General features: G+C 37.8%; 1 protein-coding gene across 8 annotated transcripts in view; it reads left to right on the top strand.

Moving 5' to 3' along the window:
• CNTN4 (contactin 4) overlaps window positions 1-25,892 on the top strand; it is an 891,804-nt gene that overhangs the window by 699,312 nt on the left and 166,600 nt on the right. For all 8 annotated transcript variants that reach the window (XM_058563517.1, XM_058563546.1, XM_058563510.1 and 5 more), the window contains one exon: window positions 19,170-19,367. In XM_058563517.1, the coding sequence (XP_058419500.1) occupies window positions 19,170-19,367 (198 nt within the window). The remainder of the gene's footprint in view (window positions 1-19,169; window positions 19,368-25,892) is intronic.

The raw sequence follows: 25,892 nt of genomic DNA, 5'->3' as shown, positions 1-25,892 counted from the left end.
GAGTTCAGTAATGAAATTGTTGCGCCAGGAAACTTCTGACATTCAGAATTCCAGCTCAGTTCAACCAATTTTTCTTAAGTTTATTACAGAATGTGAGGGACGAAAGTGACTATGATCTCCTGCCATATGTATTCTTGTCCACAAGTAGTACAGTAGTCCTCCTTTATGCCGGGGAATACATTCCAAGACCCCCAGTGGATGCCTGAAACCTTGGATAGTACCGAACCCTATATATACTGTTTTTTCCTATGCATACATATTTAATGTGCTACAGCAAAACCAGCATGAATTTCTTCCCCTTTCTTCACAATTTCACGGATAGAAGACTCTTTCTTACCGTAGATCTTAGCAACCTCCTCAGCATGTGATTTTTTTTCGTTCCTTCTTAAGTTGAGAACTTTCACCTTTCACTTAAAGGAAGCACTTTATGTCTTCTTTTTGGCATATCTGAATTGCCAGAGTCACTACTCTTGAGCTTTGGGGCCATTATTAAGTGAAATAAGGGTTCCTTGATCACAAGCACTGCGATACCACGACAGTTCATCTGATAACCGAGACAGCTACTAAGTGACTACTGGGCAAGTAGCGTATACAGCGTGGATACACTGGACAAAGGGATAATTCATGTCCCAAGTGGGAAAGGGCAGGATGGTGCAAGATTTCATCATGCTATTCAGAACAGCATGCAATTGAAAACTTCTGAATTGTTTGTTTCTGGAACTTTCCATTTAATATTTTTGGACTGCCATTGACCGTGGGTAACTGAAACGGTGGAAAGCAAAACTGCAGATAAGGGGGGACTATTATACTGAAATCTGGTAGATGTAGAAAAGACAAGCAATTGAGCCATTAAATAGGAAAAACAAAATTTTAATATGTGAAATAATGTGTAGTTGCTATGAGGCATTAAAGAGACACATCTTATTTGGTTGTTGAGGAGAAACCATACATACTTTCCAGGCAGGAAATGACTCTTTGCAAAAGATAGTGGTTGAGACAAGCAGAAGTTGGAAAGGAATGCTGAGAAGAGAGTGCACAAGCCTAGGCAGGGAGGCTGAAGAGCATAGAGCACATCAAGGGATCAGTGACTATTTTTCCATGTTACCGTAAGCAGCCCTGCTTGAGTATGAACTTTTCTTAAAATACAGTTTTGTTGAGAAGTGCAAATCACAAAAAATTTAAAAACAGAACTTTCTACTTAAAGCCAAGACAGGGTGAGCAGAGCCTTCCCACAGTGCCTTATCTGTGCATCTAAAGGTGATCCCTGAGGGAATAAGTATATATTATATGAATAAATTAATCAATGCTGCCTCCCCTCAGCCTCTCTGGAGTTTTGCAGAGCCTAGGTTGAGGAATACTCCCCCAGAATATGGACTTACAAGGAGAGAAGAGTGGAAAGCTAAGAGTAGATAATTTGGAGTCCTGCTTTGGAAGGATTCAAATACTAGCTGGATGCATTTTACTTAACCCAGGAAGCACTGGGGCTCATGGAGCACTGGTGTGGGAAGGAGGGATGTGATTCAGAGCTGCTCTTTAGAAGGATTAATCTGGCAGTGGTGTGTGGGTTGGCCTGGAGTGGCAGTGAGTCTATAGTTGGCAAAATGGCAGGATGTTCTTAGGCCAGGGACAGGTAATGATGAGACAGGCATGGAAGTAAAAAAACTTGTGGAATTCAAATCAACAGGACTGGGATGCTGATTGGATATACCATTCCCCCAGCAATAGGAACTTCACTCCTTCCCAGAGAATCTGAGACCTGACAGAGGATGTTGTTTGAAGAGGGTGGAAATATTGAGCTGAGAGAGTTTTATCATCTGATTTTCTTCTGTTCTCCCACCACCCAAGGAAAAGTGGTATTCTTTCTAGAACTGGGCATTGAATTTTGATAGGTATCTCTTTAACTATTATGCAATTTTCATATTGTCTGAAGTATTTTATACTTGGCTATCAAAGAGTATTTATGCTTCAAGGGATTAATACTTCTCAAATGAACTTTGGCTGTGGTATTTGAGCTCTTCATAAAATATGGTGATACATTTGACTTCTTTAAATGCCAAATATTTAACAAATAACTGAAAGAAATATCCTTTAATCTCCAGTGAACAGTATTTTCATTTGCTCATCATAGTCCACTCAAGCTGTATCTCTGTGCTGTGGCCTTACTGGTTTGACCACACTGAGCAGGCTGGACCACTCCTTGTCACAATCATACAAAGCTCTACTGTTGATTCTGTGTGGTTTCAGCACCACCTCCACCTTCATCCCCTCAAAATACTCACATTAGCTTGTGTTTGTAGTCTCCAATACCATTCTCATGCTAACAACAGTGTGCAGCTAAGTGTCAATTCCATTTCTTTGTTTGTCTTTACTTGTCTGTACCAAGGCAGAGATCACAAACTAAATCGCCTACTGAGTAATATGGGCCTGGTATATCAGTAGGGATTGGTAGAGACCATAGCAAACTGGAGACTGCCTGCCTGCTCTGAAGTGAAGTGGGAAGCTGCTACTCAGCTCTTCCAATTGTGATGGAATGAGAGCCTAATGTATTCAAATGTTTTAAAGCAGTATTTCTCCAAGTGTGGTCTCCAGACCAGCCAGCAGCATCAACATCGCCTGGGAACTTGTTAGAAATGCAAAATTTTGGTCCTCACCCCTGACCTCCTGAATTAGAAAGTCTGGGGGAGTTCTGGTCCCCGGTAGGACCCAGCATTCTGTGTGGTGACAAGTCCTTCTGATGATTCTGCAGCTCACTCAAGGTAGAGAACCACTAGTGTGTGGATCTGTGCTGCGCCACCCTGATTCCTCTTGAGGAGTGATATTTAAGAACTGTGTTTGAGTTCAAGAAAATCCCAGTATCTAGATGTCTATTTGATTTTCAAATGTTTTTAAAGCACGTGAAACCTTAAGAGAGACACACACTTGTGCAAGTTAAATCCTTTCTGTGTGCTGTCACTTTCCAGCCTCTACTTGAGAGTCTGAACATGCTAACAAAAAGGATGCTTTTCTGCTCAAAAAATATATGGCTTCTTCCTTTAGAGTATGAAAGTCTGCTGAGTCCAGGCCTAGGCAATATTTCTCAAACTTTTATACTGATACATTTTTGAGAGCAAAGGAGAGTCAGCATCTACCCCTGGGAACCTGGGAGCATTTTCTGAAGCAATCAGCTCCAAGTACAAGATTTTGTTGACCTTCAAGATTTATATGTTATATATTTATTCCATCATATACTCATATTTGGCTTATTATCAAAACAGTGTGTTAAATTGCCTTCAAGTTAAATTCCTTAACTTTCACCTACAAATTTTTTGTGTGTGTATAAGGAAGATTAGCCCTGAGCTAACATCCGATGCCAATCCTCCTCTTTTTGCTGAGGAAGATTGGCCCTGGGCTAACATCTGTGCCCATCTTCCTCTACTTTATATGGGGATGCTGCCACAGCATGGCTTGACAAGCAGTGTGTCAGTCGACACCCAGGATCCGAACCTGTGAACCCCGGGCCACCGTAGCGGAGCACGCGAACTTAACTGCTACACCACTGGGCCGGCCCCCCATTTTTTTTTTTTTGTAAGGAAGATTAGCCCTGAGCTAACATCTGTTGCCAATCCTCCTCTTTTTGCTGAGGAAGATTGGCACTGGGCTAACATCTGTGCCCATCTTCCTCTACTTTATATGTGGGACACCTGCCATAGCATGGCTTGATAAGCGGTGCATAAGTCCGCACCCAGGATCCAAACCTGCGAACCCCGGGCCGCCAAAGCAGAGCATGTGAACTTAACCACTGAGCTACCGGGATGGTCCCACACCTACAAATTTTTAAAGAAAATCTACACCCCAGAAAAATGCTCAATTTATCCAATAAAATGGTTGTAAGAAAACAAGAAGTAACCCATAAAAGGGGGGCAGATTGTAAGCCATACATAAGAGCAATATTCAAGGGCTGTATACATGACTAGAAAATGTCCCTTTTTCCGTCTTACTTCCCACACTTCTATTGCCACATCTGAGTGAGTAAAGAGCACGTACTAAAAAAATCATGGAATATAGTGAGTAGTCAGGAGACTTAGGAGGCTTATTTTTAGAAAAGCTTGCCACATGTTGGATAAGATATAGCACTAGGTTTTATGTAATCCTTACCTCACATGGTCACCATTTTATTTCTCCTAAATCACTTTGGTGAAGATGGTAAAAAGGTTTGACTTCATGTGCCAACACGAACTGATTGGAGGTAACTGCCTGAATCACTGTATTGAGAATGACTGTGAATCTGTGTCTGGCATAGTCAATTATCAGTGTCTCCCATGGTTGTAGGAGTGGTGACTGGTGGTCTAAGTGAAAGATATATGCCATCCCCTGCTCTACTCAGCACTAACAAGTAATGAAAAACAGTGTCTGAACCCTGGGGGGTCCTGTTTGATGCTGGGGACCTGTCTAAACTAAGTTTTCTGGGCCACAGAGCATCCATAATAGGAGTCTTTTCAGCCACAGCTATGATTTCAGCAACCTAAGCTGTGAAGGGCCCTGGCCATCATAGAGGTGTTAAACACCCATTGGTCAGTCTTCTAATTAATAGAGGTACAATATCTGTCCTATTCCAGCCCTTCGGATTTCAGCTCCTCTCGGACACCTCCCCTCTACTCCTGTTTCCCAAAGTGCTGTTCACTGGATAACAGTTCAAATATGACTTTATATTGATCATTTAGTGTCTTAATATAATTAGAAGTGTCATCTAGAGACTGTATTTCTCGGAAACCAGAAGTCTATCAGTTACTCCTTTGAATATCTCACAAATCTTTCCTACAACACACTTTCTCTTAGATGCTCCTGCTATATGTTTATGGTGCATAGTCGCTAGTGGTGTTGAATGCTTAAGGTTCCCAGTAGACTTCTATTTTTTTCTGGAATTATTTAGATTACTCACAATTTAAAACATCTCCCTTTCCCTAAGGTCAGAGAAAGACAAAAGACTTATTAATCTGTTTGTAAGCAAAAACCTCCCAGTAGAATCTTAAAAAGTTGATGTTAACATGTTTGATGTTCAGTGCAACTCTTGGTTTAGGCAGAACAGGTATTCTTTTTATTATCCCTATTTTTCAATTGAGAAAATTAAGGAGCAAAAATTACTTTCTAGATGGTAAGTGGTGAAGCCAAGACTCAATCCCTCTATCTTGACACCAAATCCAGGGATCTTTCCACTGGGTTATGCTCTCTCTCCCCTTGCCCAGGGGAGAGAGATTGATTGATTCCAATCCCTGTCTTCCTAACTACTCTACATTCCAGTGCTGAGCTCAGTGCTTTTGTAAATGGTTGATGCTTGGTAAATATTTGGCCAACAAATAAGCCAGCGCATGCATTTACATAACCCATTTCACTTATAGAATCACTTAAAATACACTTTTCATATCTACTTGCTTAGAATCATATCTCAGTTTAAATTCAACCTCACAACAGTGTGCAAAAAGTAGGGTAGGTGTTGATAAAACTGTCTAAAGATAAAGAAACTCTCTCATGCTGTTAAAATAACTTATCAAAGCCAAAATTGGTTGCAATGCAAGGACTAGAATCTAGGACTCTTGATTATTGATTCTATTATCTTTTTTCTACACAACACAGCTTAAATCAAATCAGTGTAATGTGTGTGTGTGTGTATGTATAAAAGTTCTAGTTCTTGACTTTGCCAATAACTACCTATGTGATTCTTAGCTAGATATTGGGTCTCTTTGGATCCCGCTTTCCTTGTTTGTCAGAATAGGATATTGGATTTGATGGCATACATAAAGAATCATGGAATTTTTTTTTTTTTTTTTTTTGTGAGGAAGACCATCCCTGAGCTAACATCCATTGCCAATTCTCCTCTTTTTGCTGAGGAAGATTGGCCCTGAGCTAACATCTGTGCCCATCCTCCTCTATTTTATGTGGGATATCTGCCTCAGGATGGCTTGATAAGCGGTGCATAGGTCCACATCCAGGGTTCCAAACCTGCAAACCCCAGGCCACCGAAGCAGAGTGCATAAACTTAACCACTACATCGCTGGACCAGCCCAAGAATCATGGAATTTTAGTGCTGGAAGAGTCTTAGAGGTCATCTAGTTCTACTCTCTTAATTTACAGATATGGAAAATTGATCTCTTCTAGCTCCAAATTAATTTCTGAGACGAACAAATGGCTTTCTAACAGAACCAGCTCTTCTGAATACTGAGACCACCCAATCTCATCTCTGCCACTTACCAAATGTGTGACTGTGATCCAGGCATGTAATTTCTCTAGACTTCAGTTTCTTGATCTGTAAAATTGAAAGGGTCTGACTAAGGTTCCTTTTAGATTTGAAACTTTGAGGATTAATAAAGGCATCTTTGAAAACTGACATCTTTGCTACCCCTGGGATAGGACTCAGAATGTAGTGAAGCATAGTATAACTCTAGAAAGAAATTAGACAGCATCAAGAACAAGTTAAGAGCATTCATCCAGAGGACTCTGATCAGAGGGTGAATTTGCTCAATGAGCACCTGAATTTGAAAATTGCTTGATTGATGTCTTCTTTTAAAAGTAGTAACTAGAAGTGATGTCAGCATCATAGCAGAATGAGTTGTTCCCTTTGTCTCTCTCCTCCAAGTTACAACTAAATGGACATTCATTAACCAACAAAGGATTCCCTACAGAGCACAATAGGAGGCCTGAGAGATCTATGCAGTCACATATCTGAAGGTGATCAGACTGGATCCCTGGGAAGCAATGGAACTAGGTGGGTACACTCCTCCCCCTTGCCAGTGACAGCGCTCTAGGTCCCAGATCCTCACACAGTGGCTCGGCATGACTGTAAGTGGAGGCAGGGGCAACCCGGCCCGCGCACGAACACTTTCGGAGTGGTAGCCTGGGCCGCAGGAGTGCCCACCATGCCGTGGCAGCCCTGCCCATGGGAACACTCCCCACTGAGTGGCAGCAGTTCAGCCACTACATAGGCACTTCTCCCACCTAGCGCAGCAGCTCAGCCAAACTGCCCACAAGTGCAGCCCCAGCCTGCACAAAAGAAAGCACCCCTCTGCAAGAGCAACCCAGCCGCCAAGCGCAGAGGCCCCGCCTGCAGTGTATGACCCACCTGCCAAGTGCAGAGGCCCCACCCATGAGAACAATCTGCCCAGCAGCTGCAGCCAACCCATGCAAACCCAGAGTGGTCCTACTGGCACCACTACAGCAGACAGGGAGGGATCAGAAAATACAGCTCCTGCCCCCACCCCTCAGTAGGGGCACGTGGAATCTGTGACCTGATACTGCCACAAATGCACTGGTAAAGGATAAGTTCATCAAACACCATGACAAACTACAATAACACTTCGGAGAAGGAAAATGACAATTCTCCAGAAACCAATCCTAAAGTCACAGAAGTTTGCAATCTAAATGACAGAGAATTCAAAATAGTTGTCATATAGAAACTCAATGAGTTACAAGAAGCCTCAGAAAGACAGTTCAATGAGCTCAGGAGTAAAATTAATGAGCAGAAAGAATACTTCATCAAAAAGATTGAAGCTGTAAGTGGAAAAAAACAAACACCAGAAATTCTCAATATAAACACAATTAATGAGATAAAACATAATCTAGAAACCATAAAAAATAGAGCTGATATTATGGAGGACAGAGTTAGTGAATTAGAGGATAGAAATATAGAAATGCTCAGGTGGAGGAGGAGAGAGAACTAAGATTTTTAAAAAATGAAGAAATTCTTCAAGAAATATCAGACTTAATTGGGAAAAGCAAAATAAGGATTATAGATATTCCAGAGGGAGAAGTGAGGGAGAACGGAACAGAGAGCTTGTGCAAAGAAATAGTAGCTGAGAACTTCCCATACCTCGAGAATGAACTGGACTTAGGCACATGAAGCCAACAGAACTCCTATTTAAATCAATGCAAAAAGCCCTTCTCCAAGTCATATAATATTAAAACTGGCAAAAGTCAATGACAAAGAGAAAATATTAAGGGCAACAAGGCAGAAGAAAAGAACCTCCAAAGGAACGCTTGTCAGGCTTTCAGCAGATTTCTCAGCAGAAACCTTATAAGCTAGAAGAGAATAGTATAATATGTTCAAAATACTGAAAAACAAAAACTTTCAGCCAAGAATACTCTATCCAGTGAAACTATCCTTCAGATGTGGTGGAGAAATGAAAGCTTTCCCAGATAAACAGAAGCTGGGGTAGTTCATCGCCACTAGACCTCCCTTATAAGAAATTATGAAGAAAGCCCTCCTACCTGTAACAAAAAGGCAAAGGCTTACAAAGCTTTGAGCAAGGAGATAAATAGGCAGACAAAATCAGAAAATTGCAGCTCTAAATCAGAACAGATTAGCAAACACTTAATTATAACATAAAAGATAAAGGGAAGGAAAGCATCAAAAATAACTATAAACACTTCAATTTAGTCACAATACAAAAAAGAATACTTTGTGACAACAAGAACTCAGAAGGGGAAGAGGAATGGGATGGAACATGCTAAGGCTAATGGAGATAAGAGGCTATCAGAAAATGGACTATCTCACCTATGAGATCTTTTATACAAACCTCATGGTAACCACTAAAGAAAAAAATCAGAGCAGAGCCACAAATCTTAAATAAAGAGAAAACTGAGAAAACCATCACAGAAAACCACCAAACTGGAATGGCAGTCAGAAATATAAGGGAAAAGAAACAATGGAAATATAGAACACCTGGAAAACAAGAGATAAAAATGACAATATTAAGCCCTCATATATCAATAATCACTCTAAATGTAAATGGATTGAATTCTCCAATCATCAAAAGACACAGAGTGGCTCAAGACCCAACAATATGCTGCCTCCAGGAGACACATCTCAGCTCTAAAGACAAACATAGGCTCAGAGTGAAGGGATGGAAGACAATACTCCAAGCAAATGGCAAGCAAAAGAAAGCAGGTGTTGCCATACTTACATCAGACAAAGCAGATTTCAAGATAAAAAAGACAAAGAGGGGCAATATATAATGATGAAAGGGACATTCCACCAAGAGGACGTAACACTTATGAATATGTATGCTCCTAACACAAGAGCACCAAAGTATGTAAAGCAACTACTAACAGACCTAACAGGATAAATTGACAGCAGCACAATAATAGTAGGGTGCCTCAACACCCCACTTACATCAATGGATACATCATCCAGACAGTAAATTAACAAGGAAACATTGGCCTTAAATGAAACACTAGACCAGATGGACTTAATAGAAATATATGGAACATTCCATCCAAAAATAGCAGAATAAACATTCTCCTCAAATGCACATGGAATATTCTCAAAGATAGACCTTATGTTGGGAAACAAGTCAAGCCTCGATGAATTTAAGAAGATTGAAATCATAGGAAGCATCTTTTCCAACCACAATGCTATGAAACTAGAAATCAATTATAAGAAAAATGCTGGGAAAGGCACAAATATGTGGAGATTAAACAGCCTACTACTGAACAACCATTGGATCAATGAAGAATTCAAAGGAGAAATCAAAAAATGTCTGGAGACAAATGAAAATGAAAACATAACATACCAACTCTTATGGGATGCAACAAAAGTGGTACTAAGAGGGAAATTTATAGTAATACAGGCCTACCTCCACAAACAATAAAAATCTCAAATAAGTAATCTTAAACTACACCTAACAGAACTAGAAAAAGAAGAACAAACAAAGTCCAAAGTCAGCAGAAGGAGGGAAATAGTAAAAATTAGAGCAGAAATAAATGAAATAGAGACTAAAGAACAGTAGAAAGGATCAATGAAACTAACCAAGAGCTGGTTCTTTGAGAAGATAAAAGAAATTGACAAACTCAGCCAAACTCACTAAAAACAAGACAGAAGGCGCAAATAAATAAAATTAAAACTAAAGGAGAAGAAATTACAACGGATACCACAGAAATAGAAAGGATTATAAGAGAATACTATGAAAAACGATTTGCCAACAAATTGGATAACCTGGAAGAAATGGATAAATTCTTAGACTCATACAACCTCCCAAAACTGAATCAAGAAGAAATAGAGAATCTGAATAGACCAATCACAAGTAGATAGAAACAGCAATCAAAAACCTCCCAAAAGCCAAAAGTCCAGGACCAGATGGCTTCTCTGGAGAATTCTAACAAACATTCAAAGAAGAGTTAATACTTATCCCTCTCAAACCATTCTGAAAAATTGAAGAATACGGAATGCTCCCTAACTCATTCTGTGAGGCCAACATTACCCTGATACCAAAACCAGACATGGACAACACAAGGAGGGAAAATTACAGGCCAATATCACTGATGAACATAGATGCAAAAATCTTCAACAAAATATTGCCAAATCGAACACAGCAGTACATTAAAAGGATCATACACCATGACCAAGTGGGATTTATGCCAGGGATGCAGGGATGGTTCAACATCCACAAATCAAACAATGTGATACACCACATTAACAAAATGAGGAATAAAAATCACATGATCATCTCAATATGTGTAGAGAAAGCATCTGACAAGATCCAACATCCATTTATGATAAAAACTCTCAATAAAATGGGTATAGAAGGAAAGTACCTTAGCAAATAAAGGCCATATATGACAAACCCACAGCCAACATCATACTTAATGATGAACAACTGAAAGCCATCCCTCTGAAAACAGAAATAAGACAAGGGTGCCCACTCTCACCACTCCAACTCAACATAGTACTGGAGGTTTTGGCCAGAGGAATTAGACAAGAAAAAGAAATAAAAGGTATCCAATTTGGAAAGGAAGAAATAAAACTCTTGCTTTTTGTGGATGACATGATTCTATATGTAGAAAACCCTAAAAAAATCCACCAGAAAACTATTAGAAATAACCAACAACTACAAGAAATAACCAATAACTACAACAAAGTTGCAGGATACAAAATCAACCTGTAAAAATCAGTTGTATTTCTCTAGACTAATAGCGAACTAGCATAAAGAGAAGTCAAGAATACAATCCCATTTACAATTGCAACACAAAGAATAAAATACCTAGGAATAGATTTAGCCAAAGAGGTGAAAGACCTGTACACTGAAAACTAGAAGACGTTACTGAAAGACATTGAAGAAGATGTAAAGAAATGGAAAGATATTTCATGCTCATAGATTGGAGGAATTAATATAATTAAAATGTCCGTATTACCTAAAGCAATCTACAGATTCAGTGCAATCCCAATCAGTATCCCCATGACATTTTTCATGGAAATAGAACAAAGAATCCTAAAATTTATATAGAACAACAAAAGACCCTGAATAGCCAAAGCCATCCTGAGAAAAATGAACAAAGCTGGAGGTATCACAATCCTCCACAATCCTGACTTCAAAATCTACTACAAAGCTATAGTAACCAAAACAGCATGGCACTGGCACAGAAACAGACACACAGATCAATGGAACTGATTTGAAAGCCCAGAAATAAACCCACCCATCTATGGACAGCTAATCTTCGACAAAGGAGCCAAGAATATACAATGGAGAGAGGAAAGTCTCTTCAATAAATGGTGTTGGGAAAAGTGAACAGCCACGTGTAAAAGAATGAACGTAGACCATTATCTTACACTATACACAAAAATTAACTCAAAAAGTGGCTGGCCCATGGCACAGTGGTTAACTTCAGCATGATCCATTTCGGTGGCCTAGGTTCGCAAATTTAGATCCCAGGCACAGACCTATGCCACTCGTCAGCCATGCTGTGGGGGCATCCCACATATGAAGTAGAGGAAGATTGGCACATATGTTAGCTCAGGGCTTAACCTTCCTCAGCAAAAATAAAAAGTACAAAAAATTAACTCAAAATGGATGAAAGACTTGAATGTAAGATCTGAAACCATAAAATGCCTAGAAGAAAATATAGGCAGTACACTCTTTGACATCGGTTTTAGCAGCATCTTTTTGAATACCATGTCTAGTCAGGCAAGGGAAACAAAAGAAAAAATAAACAAATGGGACTACATCAAACTAAAAAGCTTCTGGAAGACAAAGGAAACCGTGAACAAAACGAAAAGCCAATCCAGCAACTGGGAGAAAATATTTGCAAATCATATATCCGAAGGGAGTTAATTTCCAATATATATAAAGAACTCATGCAACTCAACAAGAAAACAAACAACTCTATCAAAAAATGGGTAGAGGGGCTGGCCTGGTGGCGCAAGCAGTTAAGTGCATGTGCTCTGCTGCGGCAGCCCGGGGTTCGCCGGTTTGGATCCCGGGCATGCACTGATGCACCACTTGGCAAGCCATGCTGTGGCGGCATCCCATATAAAGTGGAGGAAGATGGGCACGAATGTTAGCCCAGGGCCAGTCTTCCTCAGCCAAAAAGAAAAAAAAAAAAAGAGGAGGATTGGCAGATGTTAGCACGGGCTGATCTTCCTCACCAAAAAAAAAAAAAAAAGGATAGAGGATATGAATGGACACTTTTTTTAAGGAAGGTGTGTAGATGGCCAACAGACACATGAAAAGATGTTCAACATCAGTAATTGTTAGGGAAATACATATCAAAACTACAGTGAGGTATCACCTTACACCCATCAGAATGGCTGCAATTAACAAGACAAAAAATGACAAATGTTGGAGAGGACATGGAGAAAAGGGAGCCCTCATACACTGCTGGTGGGAATTTAAACTGGTGCAGCCACTATGGAAAGCAGTATGGAGATTTCTCAAAAAATGAAAAAGAGAACTACCATATGATCCAGCTATTCCACTGTTGGGTATTTATCCCAAGAACATGAAATCAACAATGCAAAGAGATTTATGCACCCCTATGTTCACTGCAGCATTATTCGCAATAGCCAAGATGTGGAAGCAACCCAAGAGCCCATCAACTGATGAATGGACAAAGAGGATGTGGTATATATATACAATGAAATACTACCCAGCCATAAAAGGAGACAAAATCATCCCATTTGCAGCAATGTAGATGGATCTTGAGGGTATTATGTTAAGAGAAATAAGCCAGACAGAGAAAGACACATACCTATGATTTCACTGGTATATGGAAGATAAACATGTGGGTAAGGAGAAGAGATCAGTGGTTACCAGAGGAGGAGAAGGTAGGGGGCGGGAGAAAGGGGTAAAGGGGCGCGTATGTATGGTGATGGATAAAAACTAGACTATTGGTGGTGAATACCATGCAATCTATACAGAAATTGATAGATAATAATGTACACCAGAAATTACACAATGTTATAAAGCAATGTGACCTCAATAAAATAATTAAAAAATAAATAACTAAATAAAATAATGTAAATAAATAACAATAGTAACCAAACATCCTTTGCTGTGGCCCAAAGATATGGAAAAAGGAACCAATTAAGAGAGTGACATTTTATAGTTAATTTCCTATAGATTTAGATGCTACAAGTCAGAAAACACCACTAGGTCCTTCTGCTTTAATGGGTATCCCATTATAACTAGTCTCAGTACTTTTCCGTTGAGCTTCAGAAGCCTCACAATCTATTAAATATTGCATTCCAAGTATCTGTTTACTCAGTTGTTACAAATTGCCAATGGGACAGGAACTGTCTGTCACTTCCAGAGCAATTAGTGTGTGAAAACTTATCAAAAGAAAGCTGTCAAGTTTGAATAAGAATAAATATTGCATGAAAGTCCCTAAGGAAATCAAACTGAGTTGGGTACATTTTTGCTAGTTGCAGCACATGAGAATTTATTTTGTTTTATTTACTTGGCTTTATTTTACGGGATGTTGATAGCATTTTCTGTAACCCAATGGATTAATATTTTGATCTGATAAAAATAGACTTTGGTTCTTAGGGGAAAACTGTATCATCTGTTGAGTGATATAATAACACTACCTCTTTACTTTTAATGGTCAAGAGCTCTTATTGCTTCCTGGAGGGAGTACTGGAATGGAAGTGTAGCTAGAGGGACTAGGATATAGTCTGCTTTGCCACTTTTTGACTCTCTGAGCTTACACTTTCCAGGCCTCAAAATTTTCCTTTTTTGTTTTGTTTTTTTAAATACCATTTAGGGCCGGCCCCGCGGCTTAGCGGTTAAGTGCGCGCGCTCTGCTACTGGCGGCCCAGGTTTGGATCCCAGGCGCGCACCGACACACCGCTTCTCAGGCCATGCTGAGGCTGAGTCCCACATACAGCAACTAGAAGGATGTGCAGCTATGACATACAACTATCTACTGGGGCTTTGGGGGAAAAATAAATAAATTAATTAATTAAATAAATAAATAAATACCATTTAACCTATGGTTAAAATCATGAAAACACTATAGGCATATAGGCTAGAATTGAAAGTTATACCAAACAATGGATATCATTCTGTTGAGGTAATGGAATTGCCAGGAAATTTTCTTTTGATGAGGTTTTTTTTTTTTTTAATTTTTTAAATTTTTTACGTTTTGATCCCCTTCACCCATTTCTCTCACCTCGCTCCCTATCTCTGGCAACCACCAGTCTCTTCTCTGTATCTATGAGCTTGGTTTCTTTATTTATTTATTTATTTATTTTTAGACTCCACATATAAGAAAGATCATACGGTATTTGTCTTTCTCTATCTCACTTATTTCACTTAGCATAATGCCCTCCAGGTCCATCCACATTGTGGCAAATGGCAAGATTTTAGTCTTTTTTATGAATGAATAGTATGCCAGCGTGTGTGTGTGTGTATATATATATATATATATATATATATATATACACACACACACAAAACACTGCAATGAACATGGAAGTACATATATCTTTTTGAGTTAGTGTATTCGTTTTCTTCAGATAAATACTCAGAAGTGGAATTGGTGGATCGTATGGTAGTTCTGTTTTTAATTTTTTGAGGAACCTCCATACTGTTTTCCATAGTAGCTGCACCAATTTACATTCCCACTAACAGTGCACAAGTGTTCTCTTTTCTCCACATCCTCTCCAACACTTGTTATTTCTTGTCTTTTTGATAATAGCCATTCTAACGGGTTAGGTGATATCTCATTGTGGTTTTTGATTTGCATTTCCCTGATGATTAGTGATGTTTAGCACCTTTTCATGTAACGGTTAGCCATCTGTATGTCTTCCTTTGAAAAATGTCTATTCAGATCTTCTGATCATTTTTCAATCTTTTTTTTTTTTTAGTTTTTGCTGTTGAGTTGTACCAATTCTTTATATATTTTGGATATTAACCCCTTATCAGATATATGATTTGCAAATATTTTCTCCCATTCAGTAGATTGCCTTTTCAGTCTGTTGATGGTTTCCTTTGCTGTGCAGAAGCTTTTTAGTTTGATGTAGTCTCACTTGTTTCCTTTTGCTTTTGTGGCTTTTGCTTTTGGTGTCAGATCCAAAAAATCATGGCCAAGACCTTTGTCAAGAAGCTTACCACCTATGTTTTCTTCTAGGAGTTTTATGTTTCAGATCTTATGTTCAAGTCTTTAATCCATTTTGAGTTAATTTTTGTGTATGGTGTAAGATAGTGGTCCAGTTTCATTCTTGTGCACGTGGCTGTTCAGTTTTCCTGATATCATTTGTTGAACAGACTCTCCTTTCCCCATTGTATATTCTGGACTCCTTTGTTGTAAATTATTTGACCTATATGTGTGGGTTTATTTCTGGGCTCTCTATTCTGTTCCACTGATCTGTGTGTCTGTTTTTATGCCAATAATATACTGTTTTAATTACTATAGCTTTGTAATATAGTTTGAAATCAGGGAATGTGATGCCTCCAGCTCTGTTCTTCTTTCATATCTTTAAAATGAAGAAATAGGACAATTATCTGTTGCGTAGTTTTTAGCTTTACTACACATTTTGCCTGCTTTGATGTCTGCATTATCACTACATTATATTCTTCATGCTCCTTCCTCATTGTCCTAGAGAAATAAAAATACAATATTCCAGGTAGTGATATTTGCTGTAAGGAAAAATAAGTTATTTTTTAGAGATTTCCCGCTTTCAGGGGGCTGAGCATTTAGCCCAACATAATCTCACCAGTGCACTAGCCAAGACTTTTTGTCTGACCTTTGCACATTAGGGCTCAACAGTATTTACAAAGGTCACATGTTTAACTGATGTTAGTTCCGATCCTTAGCACAATCCATTTGAGACTATTCTTGGCAACTATGGTTTGTTCCTTTATCTACAGCATGGAAAATGGTTACAATATGTTATTATTACAGTTTGGGAAACTTACTACAAATTTAATCCAACATTTTGTTGTTTTCTTTTGTTTCATGTTACTTAATGATTTTCCCCAAAACCAAAGTAATACAGTTAATAATCTTTATACTATGCTTACTTTTTCTTGACTTGAAGTCATTGCATTAGTTCAGGGTTTCCCAGCCTGGGTTTTGTGACCTATTAATAGATGTTTTAGAAAAACTGTGTGTGTGTAAAGGGGATAGATGGGGGAGTTCTATAATCAAATAAGTTCGCATGCTTAAATACACTCTAAGGAATTTCAGGAACATGGGCATGTTAAAAAATCTCTTATGAGTCTTGAAAGGAGAAATTTAAAAATCTTTTAAACTTTGTTTAATCCAGTGCTTCTCAAAGTCATTTGATCATGTAACCCTTTTAAATTTGGGATAGGTAGGGGGTAGAGAACTTCTATTAACAGGAAATTAATATTCCAAGGACCACATTTTAGGAAATGCTGCAGTATATGCTTCAGGTTGTTTGCATCTCCTACTAAAGCACTAAGTCACTTAAGTCACAAAAGCAGTGAAACCAAAATAATTAACTTATTCTTAAATAGATCAAATAGCGTGTTAATTGAGTATGTTTTTTAGTCTTACTTTTAAAATGATTAACTTTTAATGATTCAGATGTGCTGATGATTCAGAATGCTTTCACGTAAATTGATCCTCACTACCTACCTGCATCATATTTATTATTATCCCCATTTGATGGAGTAAGAAGTTGCAAGTAAGAGTGTTTAAATGGTTTCCCTTATGTAACACAAGTTTGAATTTCGGTTTCCTGGTCTTTTTTTTTTTTCCTCTCCGATTAGAAAAATAACAAAGGAGATGCCTTTTTCCTGACATCCATGGTCCATACGGTTTTCTAGTTACTAAACCAGCCTTCTCCCACACAATTCAGAAAGCCTTGCAGCCACTAGCCACTAGCAACAGTTTTGAAAACTATCTTCAGGGAAAAAAATACACTGTTGCACATATTTGATTACAACTCTCCCTGGAGAGGTGTGGGTTGATTAATATTGTACTGGTAAATTACTTTCTAACTTCTACCTTGTGACTTTGGAGATGCTAATTTATACTTAAAACTCTCTGATAGCTAATTAGGGGATAGGCAGTGTTCTCCTCATTGTTCATATGAGAAAATTGAGATGTTCAGAGATTATTTGGTTTGCCTGAAACTCAAATACCAAATTGAGTGAAGAGTACATTGTGTCATGCTGTTAGCTGAAATCTCCTGTTTTTATGGGAAAAATTCCATACCAGATTGTACTTTTTCATGACCTATTATAAGGGCCTTTGCTTTCCCAGATTTTAGTTTCTTGAGGAAGTAACTAGCTTGCTGGGAAGCACTTGCTTATTTACACTGAGTATCCTCTTGACATCAGCATGGGGTTATTTATAATTACATGCACATGCGTAAATAAAATGATTATTCTCATATAAACATAATTATATCTCTCTCAAATAATGCATGCAGAAATGTTATAATCCAGTGATAAAGGGAAAGCAATCTGCATGACCCCTCCTTTGTATGTAAACAGTGGATTATTAAGGCTGTTGCACATTCTGTTAATGAGGTCAATTACAATTGAGACTCATTGAAGTACTAAACAACAAAAATGCCTTTTTCAGTAATTAGTGTTCTCTATACAAAGCTGAAATGACCTTTCTGCCATTTTCCAAGAACACTCCATGCATTTAGACTTTAGCCCAGGGTCATATTAAAGAGCAAGATACAAGAAATCAGCAACTTGTTCTGAAACCAGAGGCTCCGTTTGCATCTAGTTGTTTCCCCTCCCCCATCACAATAACTTTTGAAGATAAAATGGGGCATGTTGGCTAATCAGTGCCAGTGGCTAGTATTTCACTTCTCCAGCTTTGGACAAATCTGGAGATCACACTTTAAAGAGAGGAATTGTGGAATGCCTGGAGCTGAAAAAGGTTGATTTCCTTGGAGCACAATAGTTACTGCAGCAGATGATTTAAGCTCGCTGTGGTTTAGAGTTCTTCTCTGAAATTGAAAGCATGGGCTCAGATGCATTCAAAAACATTTAGCTAATTCTTAAGAAAAATTACAACTTTCAAAGGAACATTTTCAGGTATGACTGCCTATTACACTCATCCCACTGGTATTCCTGGATGAATAAATATTTGCAAAAAGGTTGCCCTTTGGCTGTTATTTCACATTTACTCCCTTATGGATATAATAATTTTTTCAGCTAATTTTTTAAAATACAGATTTACATTTATGCGACCAGCCAACCAGTCAGTCAATGTATGTTTAGCAAGTATTTGCTACAATGTTAAACTACCATCTTACTAAAATAATGGAAAAAGAGTTCAACCTCACAAGTAAGAAAAGAGTAAAAATTTGTGTTGATAGTAGGAGGCATTAGGAGAAATCTGAATTGAGACTCAGGAATTATTCTGTTTCTAACTAGGGCTAAAAGTTTGGATTAGTTACTTCATTCCTCTGTGCCAAAGTTTCTCAGTTAATCGAAAACTATAAAAATATATTGGAAACCACAAAGTGCTATGCAAGTATGTGGCACTATGATGCACTATAATGATTATTATCTACAAAATAAAAGAAGTGATCTAAATAGTTTTCAAAGTGGCCTCCAGTCTTACTATATCAAGGTTATAGACTCTCTGGGTCTGTAATTTGGATGTTAGCTCAGTAAGTGTTGCCTGGTTCTTGGCACGTGCTTAGCAAACTGTAAATGCATATTCTCTTGACTTAAAGAGGTTGAACTTGTCTTAATCAACTATCCAGTTGTACCTTCTCATTTTCTAGAAATAAAATCTTCTTGACTGACAGTAGGAAGACTGGTAAAATGCTTTAAGGGACTGTGATTACTTCCTGTTTATATTTAGCAGGCTGAAAAAGGATCATTGGGCAACAGTATGAATTTCTAATTTGACAATTTCTTTCATGAATACAGTGGAATTCCATTGCCAAAAGACATATTTGTAATGATGATTCTTTTCGCTTTCAGAGCTGAGCTATGCCTGGATCTTCAATGAATACCCTTCGTATCAGGATAATCGCCGCTTTGTTTCTCAAGAGACTGGAAATCTGTATATTGCCAAAGTAGAAAAATCAGATGTTGGGAATTATACCTGTGTAGTTACGAATACGGTGACAAACCACAAGGTCCTGGGGCCACCCACACCGCTAATATTGAGAAATGACGGTGAGTTTTCCAAGGGATTTTGTTAATTTTGTTCTTGGTGATCACAAGTTGAGTATGGAAAATTGTTCTGTTATTGGCACACACAGCTGGATTGTCTAAATTAAATTTAAGAAAAGTTTAATGCTTTCTACATTTAGTACGCATATTTTCTCCACTTGTGTAAGAAATAAACCCATGTATCCATTTTGGAAAACTGATTAGAAATCTAATGGGTAATCTCAACAGGAATGGAATGTGGATTTAGGTGAATATAAATAACAAAGGAATTTATTTCTTGTTTCTTTCCACCTAAATTGTGTACACAGACAGAATGAAGTGGAAGGTTGAACAATTAGCTCGTTAATCAATTCTATGTAATTTAGTATTCAGTGTCCAAAAAGAAGTTTTAAATTTTCCAAATAACTTCTGGATTTATTATACTGAAGACAGTTCCCACTACAGTGAAATGCAGGAATATCAAGGCTTATTTGAGACAGAGTTTTAATTTACCACACTTTTGTGAGAATATTTCAAGAAAATGTATGACCTTCACCTTAATTACTTAGATAGATTACATGACAGTATATGGTAATTCACCATGTGCTTTTTAAAGACAATCTTATCAAATTATATGCCAAACTCTAGTAGTACCATGCCCATTCCCCACAATGGTCTTTATATACCCACCATGAGTCTTTATATGTATTCTGTTCCCTCTTCTTGAAATACTCTTCCTTCTTTTAGTCCCTTGACTAACTTATACTGGTCCTTCCAGTTTCTTCAAATATATCACTTTTTCCAGGAAGTCATCTCTGTCTTCCCCTACAATCTATGCTGCATCAGATGCCTTCTCTATAAACTCCAATAAAACCTATTACTAGCCCCAAGAATTCTTTATTCTGTATCACAATTGCCAGTTTCACTGTCTCCTTAACTATAAACTTGCCTTCTTAAAAGCACATGCAGTGTCTGGATGACTAATATATTTCCAGCACCTAGTACAGTACCTGGTACATAGAAGATCCTCAATAAATATTTGTTGAATGAATGAAAACAAAGACATAATTAAATTCTTCAGTAGTTGCTAGTATAATGATTTAAGCAGTCACACTTTACATGTTTAAATTTCTATTCTTTATAAATCCTTTTCCCAAGTACACATTTAAACCATCCGTTATGAAGAGGAATTACTAGACCTGTCATACAGGTGAGGAAACTGTCAGCCAAGAACATTAATAACAAGCATTTATTAGGCACTTACTATTTGCTGGGCACTCAGACTTTCACCTGGATTATCTCATTCAAATCTCAAGCCATTATATGAGGAATATCCTTTTTATATTTTACAGATGAATGAACTGGGGCTCAGACATGTTAAATAACAAATCCCAAAGCCACACAGCTAGCTAAAAAATAATGACTCCAAGATTCACACTCAGCACTCACAGCTTATTTACTCCAGAGCCAAATATCAGCTCCTCACTATGTTCCTTTTTGTTACACTACACTACCTCTTACTTGAATTTATACAAGAAAAACTTGGCAAGTCAAGCCTGAAACTCAGATTTCACTCCAAATTTCTCTTTCTACTGAAGGAACTTGGTACCCAAGTGGGGCTATGAACCTGAACCTCCCAGAACAGGATATTTGCAGACAAACCTCTGCAGACCGGGTCTGAACATCTTTATATCATAGACCACACTGTGGAATTTTTGAGCAAATAATGTAGATTTCAATCATTCCTTCATTTATTCATGCATTTAACATATATTTATTTAACACTTGCTATGTGACAGCCACTTCCCTGCGTGCCAGTGAACAAGAACAGTAAGGCCTCTATCTCATGGCACTTAATTCTCCTGGCGGACACAGGTAAAAACAAATGAACATAAACAAAAGCAAAAATCCAATTATTTTAGATAGGAATAAATAGATAAAATAGAGGCTCTGTGGGGTGGAATTTCTACTTTAGACAGGGTTGTCATGGAAAGTCTTTCTAGGGAGGTGATTTATGAGCTGAGACCCAAATGATAAGAAGTCAGTCCTTTGAAGATCAGAAGGAGGAGCATTCCAGACTGAGTTAACATCACATACAAAGGTCCCAAGGCCTGAAAAATCACTTGGCATGTTCAGGGAGCAGAGAGAATGCAAGTGTGGTTAGAGCATAGTGAGCAGCGTGGAGGGCGGTTTGAATTGAGATTGGAAAAGAATACAGGCAGATCATGGAGACCATGGAGTGAAGACTGGATTTTATTTCAAGTGCAAAGTGAAGCTGTTAGAGGACTTAATGCAAGAGAGTGATGTATGTTTTTAAAAAGATTGCTTAGCTACGGTGTGGAAACAGACTTTAAGAAAGTGAGAGTGCAAACTGGAAGTCCCATTAGAAGACCATTGCACTAATTCAGTTGGGAAATGATGACAGCTTGAACTAGGGAGTAGCAGTGGAGAGAAGAGAAATGGATGAATTTAGGATACAGTTTGCAGGTAAAGCTGCCAGGACTTGCTGATGCACTGGATGTGGGAGGTGGTGGAAGAGAAAATCAAGGATGACACATAGGTTTCTGGCATAGCAGTTGGGTTTATGGAAATGCCATTTACCGAAATGGTTTTACTAAACAGGTTTGTAAGGGAAAAATCAAGAATATTATTTTAGTCATTATTTGTAAAACCAAAAGCATGACTTCTCCGTTGGCAATAGAAAGAATTATTTGTTTTGTATCTCTTGTTCTATCTCTCTATCATAATATTCATCTGATATATTCATATTTTCTTATCAGCTTGCCTTCCCCCACCCCACTGACATTGTGATTAAGTACAGATCATAGTTTTTATCTGTCCTTGTACTAGGGCCCAGCACAGTGCTTGCCACATGACAAATGTTAAATTAATATGTTGGAATAAACTGAATTATATTAAATAAAACTGAAAAATCTTATCAGTTTAAAAAGAAGAGTAGGCAAAGGACCAGTTCCATCAAAAGCTATCAGTGCTATCTTGAAAGACCTAAGAATGAAGAAATTTTTTCAAAATATGTGCTCCAGTGGCATTTTTGTACAGAATTATTTAAAAATACAGCCCCTCTGGCCTCTGCCCATAGTACACTAATGCCAAAATGTCTGTTCAGTGGTGCTATTCCTTTGAGTGTGTCAAGTCACAAATGTAACGAAATATTGACTTTGATGCAGTAAGACACAGCCCAGGAGAGACATCACGCTGAATTGCTGATTCAGAAAGAAGGAACAAAAATTGAGGAACACAAGAACTCCAGAATCATCATGTGTGCCTCAAGTTGGCAACAACTCTGCCTTTTGCTTGGCTTTTAGATTTATCTCGACTTGTCTAGTATATCTTCATTGAGATGACAAATGTTTTTTATTAGAATATTTTATCACAAAATTAGCGGACTAAGGATCTCATTCTTCAACAATTAATGCCCATTCATTCTTAATTTCCATAAGAGTTGCATGGTGAAAATTCATAATATGTCTTTCCCATTTAGGCTGGAGTACATAAAATGGATACTCGAACTATATTACTAAGCACAAAATAGGTTATTTAATTAGCTCTTGTCTGGAGGTAAGAGAAAAGGGGAAACATGAATCAAGAAGAGATTGCAAAATAAAGATGACATTCTTGTTAAGGTCTACTCTGTGAGAGTAAAATCAATGAAATTATCGTTCCGCACGATCTGGTGTTTAGTGACTGTGTATTAGACTGATAAGTGCAAGGTGAGTATAGAATTTGTGCAATCATTTATATAATTGAAGCTCACTCAAAATTTCGCATCTTCCTTCTGCCTCTGAAATGTGAATAAGCAAGGCAATGGAGTTTATTGTCTGAACTGAACTAATTGCCATGGCTGGTCATTTCCCTTGCTAAGTACAGATGTAGCTTAAAGAACTAGATGTTCTCAATATTCAGGTTATTTCTTTGGAGTTCCAGCTAAGCAGTTCCAGACTACGATTCATTGTTTCCAGCCTAGAAGGTCACAATAAGTCATAAAAAGTGAACAGTGAACAGTTGGCTCAGGTCCTGGTAAGAGTCAAGTGTGATGTGTCCCATGTTGATCCCCCTGACCCAGTTAGCTCTTGTTCCCAGCACACTACAGTTCTGCAAGACCTTGGTATGTGCTGTTCCCTTTTCGTCAACTTTTCACATGGTTCACCCCTTCTTGCATCTCAGATTGTGACTGAAATATGGGGCAGATGGTTCAGAGTTAACCTGTGAGGACTCTGGAGCCAGGCTCTCTAGGTGGAATCCAGCCTCACCAACTTATTAGCTCTGGGACTTTGGACGTCAGTTAAACCTCATTGTGTTCCATGTTCTCATCAGTCAAATGAGGATAACATTTGGTGTTTACTTGGTGTGTTAAACTACATATAAAGTGCTTTGAACAGTGACAAAATAGAAGTGCAACATCAATAATTTACCTAAGATATGCTCAACAATTATATGTTTAAAAACAGATTACATAGTATATAGAAAGTATTATCCTTGTTTTGTAAAACATATGTGGATAATGACAGAGAAAGCTGGAATATTACTCTCCAAAATGGTAACAATGTTAAACTTTAAAGTGTTTAACTTTTAGTGGTAAAATGTTCAATTCTTATTTTTTTTACTTTTTGTTTCTCTGTATTTTCTCATTTTGCTACAATGATTATAGACTTATTGAATTTTTAGAAGAAATGTTTGGTAAAGGGCTATCCATAGCTTATTGGACCTAGAAGGCACTTAGAGATCACACAATTTTATGTCTTTATTCTTCAGGAAAGAAGGGAACTGAGGACCAGAGAAGTAACTCAAGACAGCATCAGGAACAAATTCTTGATCCTCAGTCACCATGCTATTTAACTGAGGTTCAGAAAAGCTGTTTGGGGCGTCTAGATCTACATATTTACTTTATTTCTTTTCCATTATGATTTTTGAAAATTTTATATTGGAAATTCTCCTAAATAACTGTATGTTATTTGTAGTATTCACCTGTAGGAACTATAAAACTGAGAGTTGCTAGACAAATGTGAGAGAATTTTATATCTGAGTTTAAATATATTTATTTATCTAGATATTTTTAAATCTGCTTTGAAAAAAGTAATATAACTTGTTATGTGGAAATGTGCACCTGTTGCTCAGGTACCATGAAAGAAAAAGATTTCATTGAGAAAAATATATCATAATTATTTTTACCACAGGTACTAAAGTACTACATGGATCAATATTAGCCCAATTGCTGGTTATTAATGATGATGAGCTTACTCTATTATGTGCTTCCTACACAGATCTCAAAGTATTGTACTGAAATTTCCGTAAAAGAAGGCAATAGACCACTCATACAGCATAACTACAAGAGAAATCGTAGGTTTAGATGGTAATCATATAGCTGTTTATCTGTTTTTAGTCACTACCCCTAACTTGCTCTAAAATGGCTAAAGACAAAAAGAATGAGCAAAGATTAGGACAGTCTTGGGGAAATGAGATCATGTCTGTGAGGTTGTTTATGCACATTACATACACAGGTACAGAACTGCACATGAAAAGTTATTGTAAGACCTTTGCCTTTTTTCTGTTTTCTTTGAGCCTGGCCAGGGATTGGTTTGGCAGTTCTTTGTTTTGCTTATTAGAACCAAGACAGATGTGGCGAAGTTTACAGCCAGTGTCTGTCTGTTGGGTCCATGCTTTGCACATTGGTTGTTAAATATTTTTGAATATTGTCCCTAATTAGAAGTCCAAATATAAGAGATACTAGGAAACAGGGAACAAAGGATTTATCCTATCTTAGAGTTTCAAATTTTCTCTCTCTTTCTGTCTCTCCATCTGTCTCTATCTCTTTGTCTATGTCTCTGTCTCTCAACCTCTCTCCCTTTCTCTCCTCCATCCTCCTGTTTGTATACATTGATAAGCATATATATCTAGGATGTGAGTATAAGTATACATATGTTTGTATACACTAGATATATTGTCTTTAGAAGTTAAAATGTAAACTTCACTTTTCTGAATGTAAATTAACTTCAATATAAAGTTAAATTATTTAAAATTTATGTTCCCAAATATAAACAAAATGACCATATTTTTCTAAGTCCTCACTCATTTTTCTCAGCCGAATTTTATTTAGCCATGAAAACATTGAATAAGGTCAGCACTGAAGCATTTAATCTTCCTGCCTTAAATCAAGCTTTAACCTAGTGGAGAAGAGATCAGCTGATAACCTCAGCATCCTGTGGTTTCAGAGCAGCCCAAAGTGAGACAGAAATAGATGTGCTAAACATGGGGTTGAGAATGTTCCTGATTGGTACCAACTTTGTCTTATTTGCTGTGGCCTCACCTAGGATGCAGTACAAAGAAGGCAAGACTAAAATTCAAGAAGAAGAAAGTCATAGGAATCTGGAGTGTAGTCCCAGATCTACCATAACTCACAAAACAAATCAAGCTATTTTTTTGGTCCTCCGTTTTCTTCGCTATAAAAATGAGTGATTTACAATGTAACACATAAGGTTCCTCCTAGTTGTCTTCTAGGATTCTAGTCACAACTCTCTACCTTAATTTACT

This window comes from Diceros bicornis, chromosome 2 (assembly GCF_020826845.1).
Source record: "Diceros bicornis minor isolate mBicDic1 chromosome 2, mDicBic1.mat.cur, whole genome shotgun sequence".
NCBI lineage: Eukaryota > Metazoa > Chordata > Mammalia > Perissodactyla > Rhinocerotidae > Diceros > Diceros bicornis.
Note: the sequence above shows the minus strand (reverse complement) of the source record. Positions and strands in the feature narration are given on the sequence as shown.